The following is an 11,598-nucleotide window of genomic DNA, read 5'->3' as shown; positions in this document are numbered from 1 at the left end:
CCGGAGATGACGCAGGCGACCCATATGAAGTTCCCCGCCTAGTCTTCGACGCCTTCGACACCTCTGTAGATGCCAACATCGATATCCCTTCAACGCTTTTACGAATCCTCGATCTCTCCAGCGATGGCAAACTCACAGAAGCATCGCGTTCTCCACCCTTCTTCGACTCTTGAACCGCTTCGTCACTCCCGTAATCGAAATTCCTCATCGCTCCGAAAATCATTACCTCCTTTCCATTCCTTGTGAACTTCGTCTTTACCATCTCTACAAGAGAAATCCCCAAATCGATTTGAGAAATTAGGGTTACGTTCAAACACGGGTTTCATTTTGTTTGATTGCAATCAAACACATCTTTTGATCAATAAAAATAAACATGTGTGATAACCTTCCGAAAAGTCCACTAGCTCAGTGGCAATACCCCCTTACGACCACGAGTGCACGGGTTCGAGTCCAGGCAACAACAATTTTAATTAAGCAAAACGACGTCGTCTTGAGATTTTGTGTTTAACAAAACAACTGAATGAAACGACGTAGTTTCACTAAACGGCAGTAATTACCGGTGAGTTAACACTGTCTTAACTGTCGGTTAACGGTGTGTTAATTTGGTTTGTCAACCATAAGTTTGTGAATTAACTAAAAAAGTCAACAAAAAATCGGGGTTTTATTGGTCAGGTTCGAGTACAGGTTTCTTTTGGCAATTCCCGCAAAGTTTAGTGTTTTTTTGGCCGATTTCTCTATTATTTTTTGTTGTTTGAAATTTTTAATTGACATAAACTAACGGAGAACAGTTTACGCATTTCATAAAGCATCAATCTTTTTTTTTGTCAACTTGTATTTTATTAATGGGACAAAGCCCAGAAAAGACAAAGTCCGATACACATAAAAACAAAAATTCAAAAAAACAGACTGTGCCACTGTACAGTACAACCTTGGGCCGTAAGCCCTAAAGGGAAACCTGTTGAAGAAGAAACCCGACTCACCCCACCATGTATCCGGTTGCCCGGCGACCAATGAACACGCATCCTGACGAAAGCCTGCTATCTTTTCCCGGAGCCAACAAGGAGACACGACGGATCACCGGCGAAGACGAACCCGAGACGAACCATTCCCATAATGGTCTATGCTAAAGCTTGAGCCGCGAAGTCGAATGTGGCAGATCTACAAATCGACGAAAAGATTAACCGCCTACAATCGATCTTCAACCTCCGACTTACTTGCATGCGACTGCAGACACCTTTATAGATCTATCCAAGCTTGAAGGTGCAACAACCAAACGATTGGGGATGAAGAGACCATCGGAGTATCAAATCGAAAGGCAGGAAAAACAGTAAGGCCCGAAATCGTTGATCATGGTATCGGGAGAACCCCGTAAGAGAGCCGGCGAAAGCGATGTTGAAAACACCATTACCTCCCGGAGACAAAAGCCGGCGAAGACGCTGCTATGAAAGCCACAACTTCCCAGAGGCAAAGCCGGACGTTCATCACATCGGAAGAAATGATGCAACGCCGGAGTCCAAGACCGGTCGGGAACATCGTAACTGGTACACAAAAACGACGGACTCTCTATCCCACAAATCAACTTTAAACTTTCTGAAAGATGATTTTTTGATAAGAAGGTTAGAGCATTAGAGAGAAAATTCTCGCACTAAAAAAGGAGAGAGAACTATAAGCATCGATGTTTCTTTCTGAATAGATAGTAATTAGTAATGAAAAGATAAAATGTTACTATAAATAAAAGATAAATTAGTTTTGTGTCCTTTATTGACCAATCAAGATCCAAAGATATGTATCTATTAACCATGGTTAAGTTATCCAACACCCATTTTCTTAACACTCAATATCATATTTTCTTTCTTTCACCTAATTATTCAATATTTAATTTAATTTTAAATTTTATAATAGTTTTGTTTAATAAAATTTAACATTATATTCCACCACTTTATTTTATTTTTCATTTTCAGTTTTATACTACATATTAATAATAATTTCTAATTATATTAAATTAAATATTTAAAAAATCATGCTCAGATTCTGTTTCACAAAAGATATTTAAAAATATAAAAATACAAATTTATTGGAAAATAACTAAATAACTTATAGTAAAAATAATGTTTTGTGTTAAAATAAAATGAATCAAGTTTCTATAGAAAAGCAAAAGTAAGAAATTTTTATATGATAACATAAAAGTTGAATTTGATTACCATCAAATAATTTAGTCACCAATAAAATAAACACTTGTCATGATCTAATCAATTTATAATATGATGAAAAAATGTATTTATGTTTTGATGTACTTTATCCACGCATGTAAAGCAAACATTTCCATGTTTGGCTCATAAGCCACCATGTGTGTTTAGTGGTTTCCATTTTGTATTTCAACAGGTAGAACAAACTTAACCAAGTATAATCTATTCTACTTTTAGTTTTTACTTTTACAACAAGTCCATTTACTCATTCAGTCAGTGACGGTCCTAAAAAAATTTGGGCTGGACGCAAATTATAATTGTGTGCCTATAAATTTATAATAAAACAAAAATATGCTAATTATATCCCACAAAAGGTTCGAACCTCTCCATACTTTTTTAAAAAATATCACGATTAACCAACAACGCTACTAAAGGTTTGGTGCAAAACACGGCCAAAATATTACATACTGTAAACCGGGCCGGAAGTACATGGTTCTGCCGCTTTTGCCCATGGCCGATATTGCATTCAGTAGTTGAATAATAAATTTAAAATCCAAGTGTATTCTTAACGTTGGTAGTATAATGCTTTATCTTTTCTCTCTTTAAATCTTATTGAAAATGAGTTATTTTAAAAGTACTTCTAAGTGTCTTACAAAATTGTTTAGGTTTTTCTGGAGCAAGGTGACGAGTATGGTGGCTTCCATATGTGAACACAATATTCTTTTGGATTTTGTTCTCTTTTTGATGTTATCACTTCTTGGTAATAGATTAACCGGCTTCATCTCTTTTCTGTTTTGCTATGCCATCATTTCTTTTCTGGACTGTTTGTATATAGTCCCAACCGATCCCTGCACAACGAATATCATGAATTTTCTTTTTCTGAAAATCAACTTGTTGGATCTGTAAAATGATGATAAGAATAGACAAAGGAAAATTGATGTTGAGCCAGAAGAAAGATGCCATTTGAGGATATTGTGGATTATTCACTACATGCCGGATAGGAAGTGGATATTTACGAGTCATCCACTTGCAAATAAATTGTTTCCATTTATGTGTTTGAATGGTTTAATTCAATGGGAGATGAGATGAGATGGAGTGTCATGAGAAGAATCATACATGCAGCATAGTCACACTACTATCAGGGAGAAATGTTGTTACTTACAGTTGGGTTTTCAAAATGAAGAATGAACATTCACAGCTGGGGGAGTTAAGTATAAAGCTCGGATTGTTTCTCGAGGTTTCAGTCAAATAGAAAGGGTGGATTACATTTAGATCTTCTCACATGTTATCAAACACATCACTCAACCTAATGGTTTACAAGTTCCTTGTAAGGAATACCATGTGTGCAAGTTGAATAAGTCATTATATGGACATAAGCTGTCTCATAGACAGTGGTACAAGATGTTTGACAGCTATATGGTCAAGTTTGGTTACAAAAAGAGTTCATATGACTGTTGTGTTTATGTGAGCAAGGTGGAGGATTATTCGTATATTTACTTAGTGCTTTATGCGGATGATATAAAAAATAATACAATATTGTGGAGTTGAAGGGGGAACTGGATTTGAACGTCTTTGGATGTTTATGACTACAAAGAAAATGTGTGATGTTCAGAAGCTGAAAGAATTAATGAGTTGAATTTGAGAAGAATGATTTGGGTATAGCAAGAAAAATTTAGGAATGAAGATCTTTAAGGGATATGAAGAAGAAAAAGTGTTCTTGTCACAAAAGCCTCTATTGAAAAGGTTTTGACAATATTTGGAATTATTTTTGCTAATCATATTGATACTCCATGTCCTACAAATATTCATCCCACCATGTATGTTTATATGTCTGAATAGGAAAAAGAGTATATGTCTCAGTTACTTATATTAGCGTTGTAAGAAGTTTACTGTATGTTATGCTTTTAAGACCAAATATGGCAGATGTTGTTAGTATTGTTAGCATGTTTATGGCTTAGCTAGGGAAGGAACAATGTATAGTTGTGAAGAAGATTTTCCTTTATTTTCATTGTACATCTGATATTGGCCTTGTTTATGAAGGGGGAAATCTGAGCTTGGTGACATCTCATTCTGATTATACATGAGATATAGTCATCGTGAGATCTATCATTAGTTATATTTACTTTGAGTAATTTTGTTGTTAGCTGGAAAACAATTTTGCAGTCGATAATGACTTTTTCTACTATTGAAGAAGAGTATATGGCATTCACAGAAGCTGCTAAGAAATTAATATGACCGAGAGGGTTGATGAATAATTGTGGTCCTCATATGATCAAACTATTGTGTGATGTGATAGTTTGGTGCTATTTGTTTAGCCAAGAATCAGTTTCATCATGATAGGATCGAGTTTATTGATGTGAGATACTATTTTCTGAGAGATGAGACAAGGATTCAAGTGAAGAAGATAGGAAAAACTGATAATCATGCGTATATGTTCACTCATTCGTTACCTCACAACAAGTTCAAGCACTATGTGGACTAGCTGTATATCTCAAGTTGTTAATCTGGCTCTCAAGGGGCATATGGCTCCAAAGAGAATCTTTCCCTATGAGAGCATCTTGATATTTTTTTCATCAACGGCCATTTTATTACTTAAACTTGAGGTGGCATAGAGAACCAAACCAAAATAGAACAACCAATGTAGTACAACTCCCTATAAAAAATTTGAGAGCATCTTGCTATGTAGAGCATCTGGTCCGATGGGATATATGACATATGGTTCGACAGAAAATTAATGGCAAAAGGAAAGTCTGGTACATCTGTTTATGGACACAAGAAATGTGTTATGGTACATTAGTTTCTAAAGGATTCAAATTAGGGTGGAAATTTGTCGTCATTATGCCTTGAATTTGTATGGCAAGATCGGCCGATTTTGATGTCAAAGATTGGTCGATCCCAAATGATTCTTTTAGGAAAATGAAGAAGAATACACCTATCGATACGAAAGCCAATGGTGAGTCTCGTAGGTGGACGTATCGAACCGAAATAAGATCTCATATTGACATCTTGATACACAACTTTACGATAATAATAAATGGAGTCAATAGTGACCCCACCGTAGAAAGATCCGTTTCTTTTTTTGCTTGATAGGGGGCTTCCATTCACCAACAAAGACTAAAAGTGCTCTCCAAACCGTGCTGGATAGTCACCAATCCCACGGCTCTCAAACCCAACATGTGGTGTATCCCTGGAGACAAAGTCAAAGCGCTTGATCCTTTGCCCCATACTTTGAGATTCTCCTCCCCGCGCAGTGACGCTGCTCGTGAAAGGCTTAGCTTTAAGCTGCTATTGTTCGGTTCGGATAAGTTGATCGGTTCGCTCAGGTGGTCTTATCTTCCCTAATGTTCAGAGTCGTTTTGGTTTGAGAAAGGAGCACTGGCCGAGCGCCCTGAATGAATAAGCTGCTAGCATGGACTGGTCGATCCTTGCCAAAATCTAAAAAATAGATATTAAATTTCCATTCATATAATAAAGTATTTTTACTCTTACATGTAGCCCTAAATATAAAGCACATTAAGTAAGTTATTATAGTATGTTCCACATCTCTTACAACATAATCGATATAGAGTCTTTGTATGCTCGTTTAATGCATAAACAAGTAATCTTTTAAAAGAAGTAATTGCCGTTTTCTAACCAGGTAAAGTTTTTCAGAGTGGTTTATTTAACTAACGAATCAACAACTCTCTTTAAATAATTAACCAAAATGGAAAACTTCATCCTAAGGCCATAAAAAAAGATAATGAAATACAAAGTTGGCCTAACTCCTGGAGAAAGAAGAGTCTAAATTAGAGAATCAGTTAACCTTTGTATTAGAGAAGTTCATCAGAGGATGCCGAGTCATGCACTTCTTCATCGTATCTTGCTTCTCTATCTCATCACTCATTGGCAGTCCAATATGCTTTTGACTTTGATCAAACATCATCTTCTATTTCCGGGTCGGGATTGCCCAGTTTGATGTTCTGTAGTTCAACTTTCCGTATGTCTATTTCAGGTTCTCCATTCACACAAAACTTCCCCTCACTTCGTCTTGTATTTTTTTGTCAAGAGCACCGGTATGATACTTTTCTCCCACTCAGCATATGATGCGATTATTTGGAAAAAAAATTACGTTATACTGTATGTGAATTAAAATTTTCCTAAATTTATGAAGTTATCAATGTTAAATAGCCATCATCCATTAAATATTAAAAAATAAGCATTACAACTTTTTACCTATAACATGTGTCATTGCTAGAATGATTGGTAGAATCACTAGAAAATTAAATTGGTCCTAAACATATTCAATACTTTTTATTAAAATAATCATAAAATAATTATTAATGTACACAAGGATATTTTTTTATTTCTTTAAATAAAACCTACAGAATTAACTAATATTATTAAAAGGGTAATTCTGTCAAGTAGTCATTTTAAGTTTTTGTCACAAAAATAGCACTCAAGAAAGAAAATGACCAAAATAGCCTCTTTTATTTTGAAAATTTTAATATTTATTTTTTATTTTTTTAAATTTGAAACCATATCCCCAAAACCCCACCCCTTAACTCTAAACTTTAAATCTAGATTAGTTAACCCAAGGGTAAAAATACATTTTTACTCTTTAATAAAACTTATTTTGGTCATTTTCTTCATTGAGAGCTATTTTTGTGACAAAAACTTAAAAAGAGATATCCTAGAGAATTTCTCTTATTAAAATATATATTGCAAATTATTTTGAATAATAAAGATTTGGTTAAAAAAATTATATTCTTCATCATTTTTTTAATTTTATATTATTAAAATAAATAGAAAATTATATTCACCATATTATAAAAATTTAGATTTTTTTGTATATGTTATATTTTGAATGTTTTTAAAAATGACTTTGCATTATTAAAATTGTTAAAAGTCTCACATTCAAAAATTTGTGATTAATGGTTTAATTTTTGTTATAACAAGATACAAATTATCATAAAACTATATGAATAGAAATTCTATTTACTATAGATTCATATTAAAGCATATATGTTTTAATACTGTTTAAATTAAATTATATACCATATAAAAATAAATATTTTAGTTCTTAATTTGCATTGAACAAGTATTAAATAACTTAATATTTAATTTTTGTAATTTGCATTGAACTTTTAAGTATGGTTATAAATTACTTAAATTATTAAAAATCCACTGTGCAATTTTTGTTTTCGGCAGTTTAAATTTTTTGTTATAAAAAATATAAATGATCATAAAATCATATGTGTACAAAGTCTTATTTAATAGATAATTATATTAGATAGTATACTAAATATGTATATATATATATATATATATATATATATATATATAAATTTTAACTATATAGCATAGAAAATAAGTAAATATGATTGTTTCGATTTATTTATCATAAAAACATTATTAATAAAAGAGTTATTGTTTTGATTTATGTGTTCATGCCAAATTAATTATATATGTAACAGCTACTTGTTTTTAAATTCAATATAATTTATTATTTATTATTTTATAATATGTAAAAATGCAAAATAAATAATAGTGTACGTAGAAAAATTTGTATACCGAATGTTCGTCTTGCACATGATGCATATCTTAACCGAGTTTATATATATAGTAGCAGTACACTTAGTATTTATAATTAACAAATATAATTGTCAACTTAAATTCATTCCGTACGGAGTGCGGATTATCACACGTCATAATATAGAAACACAAAAAATAATTATAATGTGAATCTGAATTCTTGACTTTTTGAACAAGCACAAATTTACATGATATAAAAGGCATAAATGAATCTTTTTTGCTTACAAAACAGAGAGACGTGACGAGTCTGTGACAGAAACTGAAAAAGGAAACAGTGAAATCTACGTACAAACCAAAATGTTACACAGAGCACTCATACGGCAGCTCTCAAGGCTCCTCTCGCTGCTTCTCGTCTCAGCTCATCTTGTTTCCCGCTACCTCGGAAGTACATATAGACTTGCTGCTCAAACAACAAGACAAAACCATCGCAAAAACTCAAATGTTAGAAAACAGATTTGGGGTTATAAACACTGTTAAAAAGCTGATAGATAATACAGTGATGGGAGTTGAAGAAAGAGACCTGAATAACCCAGATGCTGACGACTGATTCCATGCAGAAAAACCCAAACCCAATGAAGTAGAATATCTGTAAACAAGAGAAAAATAAGGCCAATGAATCAAGCTTCAGGGTTTTAAGATCATGGAAGATTATCAAAGGGTGAGAGAGCTTACCCCAACCAATGTATTACCGCTTAAGACATCTACTGCAGGTAAAATCCCACTGTTACATGAAGACAAATCAAATCAACTGAAAGAATAACCTTTTAAGAACAAAAGCTACCTTATGCAACTACCATTTAGTGGAATATGACTCATTATCAAGCAATGGTACCTACATGCGAGTGTATTTTGGAGTTTGCAATAAAGAATAGAAACAAAAAAAAAAACTTGTTTTTGCGTTGAAGGCAGCTATATTCAAATGGTTTCTCCACACTCAAATTACCAAAAAGAAATAACAAGACAAACTTCAAAGGTTAAGAAGAAAACAAAAACTTACGCAAGAGATTTTCCTTTAAAGACAACAGGTGGAGCAACCGCAGCAAATACACAGAAAACAATGTGGAGCTGCATCAAAGACACATGGCTTCAGATTTGATTTTACCCAGAAACTAATGTAAATATCATTATATAAGCTAATCGTCGCTCACCATATAGAACATGAAAAACCATCCAAAGCTCAATGCACTATCAGTTCTGCAAACATTTAACAAAGAATGTGTATAATGCAGTAACATCATAATATTTAAAAGTAAGAAGAGCTTTGAAAATAGAAAACTCCAAACCTGAAGGCACGGTATAGAGGGCGATACCATAACACATAGCCTCCTGGGACACCCGCTATGAAGTAAATGAGGGCAAGAAGCCATATCGTCACTCCTGAACAAAAACAAACCAAGTAAGTATAGAATGAAGTAATGAGAAAACTTGAGATAAGACTTAAGAAACAAACCTTCTCCTTTGATCCAAGCTGTAGTAATGGCAATAATGTTCCAGAATAGACAAAGGACCAACCCTGCCGAACAATAACCACATCATAAATGTGGTCAATAGAAAGAATGAAATTGTCATGCTTAGGCAAAACGTAGGACAACAAGACACGTACCCAAATAGGTTGCGAAGGTAACATACTGTAGCCTTTGGAGATGAACCGGGATTTCATTGGCAATGTCATGGTGGATAAGTGGGAAGAATGGCGGCCAGTTTTTCACTTCAGTAGTGATTCCAGCTGCATAGAGATTAGAGAGAGAGAGAGAGAGCCACACACAACTGAGACACATCTAAGAGAAAACACAGTTAAAGTGTAACTTGTTCAAGCAAACGTTTACAAGCAAAGTACCTCGTGCAGCAGCATCTTCTCTCCGTTTCACCTCCTACATAGAACCAAAAGAAAAATAAAAGAACATTCACAAGAACAACAATGCTACGGTTAGGTAACGCAAAAGCAAAGAGATATGATCAGGCCACCAAGAATATGTAATGCATACTGAACCATTGCAAAAGAGCCATTAAAAAAAAAAACTGTAACTTTTCAAGAAAGACTCCAGTTCTTTAACTTGTAAAGCTTAAAAATAATCAAAAACTGAGGAAAAGAAATAACAACAACACAGTTCAGCTCAGCAACATTTATGACATAACCAGATAAAGTTCAGCTTTTATTAACTAATTTTTGTAGCAGTCAGTAGTACCTGCTCCCGTCGTCTTAGGTCAGCTTCTTTGGCTTGAAGTTCCTTTTCTTTCTTCTTCAAATTCTAAAACAAACCAACAAGTTTTATTATAACTAACAGCAGCATCTTCTCTCCGTTTCACCTCCTACATAGAACCAAAAGAAAAATAAAAGAACATTCACAAGAACAACAATGCTACGGTTAGGTAACGCAAAAGCAAAGAGATATGATCAGGCCACCAAGAATATGTAATGCATACTGAACCATTGCAAAAGAGCCATTAAAAAAAAAAACTGTAACTTTTCAAGAAAGACTCCAGTTCTTTAACTTGTAAAGCTTAAAAATAATCAAAAACTGAGGAAAAGAAATAACAACAACACAGTTCAGCTCAGCAACATTTATGACATAACCAGATAAAGTTCAGCTTTTATTAACTAATTTTTGTAGCAGTCAGTAGTACCTGCTCCCGTCGTCTTAGGTCAGCTTCTTTGGCTTGAAGTTCCTTTTCTTTCTTCTTCAAATTCTAAAACAAGCCAACAAGTTTTATTATAACTAACTAATCCCCAAAAAAAAAAAAAAACAAAACCAGCTCCACTATCTCTAGCCAAACTAACCTGTGTACCGGATCTGTCATTGCCAAGAGGAATGTCAACGGTTCGACCATAGTCGAAACCAACAGGGTCTGGAGGCAAAGGCGAGAGTCTTGAGTTCGATGCAGCTGGAACACTCCCATCATTCTAATTTCGATTACCAATCAGTTGACAACAAAGCTTAAAGAAAAGAATCACAAAAACCCTTTGATTAAATCAATGGAAAGCTACAAACTTGAACAACAATTTGAGTTACAATCTCTCACAGATTTTCAATTCCATTATAACCAATTTTAAAGGTTCACAGAAATCAATTAATCCACCAAAGATTTGAAAAACCCAAGCAAGATTGGAGAGCAATTAGTCCCTACAAAAAAAAAACAAAGTTAATCGAAAGCTTACAGCGAAAGGATTGACTTCTTCTTCCTCAGCGAATGGGTTCGGATCATAGCGATTAGCCATGGGCTTAAAGAAGATTACTATCAGAAGAAGAGGACCTCTGTAATCGATTTAAGATCTTAGCACGTACGGACCGAGAGAGAGAATTAGCCAAACGTTCAAGCCTAACTTTATATTACACCCACAAAAGCGCGTCTTATTACTAATTTATGGACCCTTTTGTTTAGTGTTTCGTTTTCATCTAATACTGTATAGTTTTATTTTTTTGTTCAATACCTTTTGATCTTTTTAAATACTTTACACTTATTTGAAATTTCTAGAGAGATAGAGAAATGGAATGGACGTGAAAAGAGAAAAAAAAAATAGAAATGGTCCTCCTAGAGTCAATGATCTCGTCTGCTTCTAAGAACCTTTGAAAATTGTCTTTAAAAAGTTCCAAAGAAATAAAAACACGAGAATCAACCAGTAAATCAAATTTGATTAGCTTTTCAAAACTATTATAAATGTTATAAATCAATTGGTAGATGTCCATAACCAGTCCATACACTTAGAGAGAGACGGTCTAACCCTAGAAAAAGAGGCGGCCGCGAGACTTGGAGAGGAGAGGTAGGCGGCTACAACTTGCATATTTCATAATTCGTTGATGTTTATGATTTGTAATTTTCCTATTATTGTATTTCCATTTAT

General features: G+C 33.9%; 1 protein-coding gene across 1 annotated transcript; it reads right to left on the bottom strand.

The window, feature by feature from the left end:
• Window positions 1–7,878: 7,878 nt before the first annotated feature.
• On the bottom strand, window positions 7,879–11,171 carry LOC106337202 (secretory carrier-associated membrane protein 3). The gene is made up of 12 exons (XM_013776267.1): window positions 10,915–11,171; window positions 10,537–10,659; window positions 10,383–10,445; window positions 9,595–9,628; window positions 9,361–9,483; window positions 9,208–9,270; window positions 9,041–9,134; window positions 8,906–8,951; window positions 8,755–8,822; window positions 8,430–8,478; window positions 8,278–8,343; window positions 7,879–8,157 (listed from the first exon to the last, which is right to left on the bottom strand). Exons 1-12 carry the CDS (start codon window positions 10,972–10,974, stop codon window positions 8,071–8,073), a joined length of 876 nt encoding a protein of 291 aa, XP_013631721.1. The 5' UTR covers window positions 10,975–11,171; the 3' UTR covers window positions 7,879–8,070.
• Between the last annotated feature and the right edge of the window lie 427 nt (window positions 11,172–11,598).

Source organism: Brassica oleracea, chromosome C4, assembly GCF_000695525.1.
Source record: "Brassica oleracea var. oleracea cultivar TO1000 chromosome C4, BOL, whole genome shotgun sequence".
NCBI lineage: Eukaryota > Viridiplantae > Streptophyta > Magnoliopsida > Brassicales > Brassicaceae > Brassica > Brassica oleracea.
This window is presented reverse-complemented; position numbering and strand designations above follow the sequence as displayed.

What these genes read in the sequence shown, in the direction of transcription:
- LOC106337202 (XM_013776267.1), bottom strand. Translation starts at nt 10,974, where the DNA reads ATGGCTAATCGCTATGATCCGAACCCATTCGCTGAGGAAGAAGAAGTC. An exon ending in TACCTTCGCAACCTATTTGG is followed by an intron (nt 9,271 to 9,360) that starts GTACGTGTCTTG and finishes ATTGTTCGGCAG; the next exon opens with GGTTGGTCCTTTGTCTATTC. An exon ending in TCAGCATCTGGGTTATTCAG is followed by an intron (nt 8,158 to 8,277) that starts GTCTCTTTCTTC and finishes TTGTTTGAGCAG; the next exon opens with CAAGTCTATATGTACTTCCG.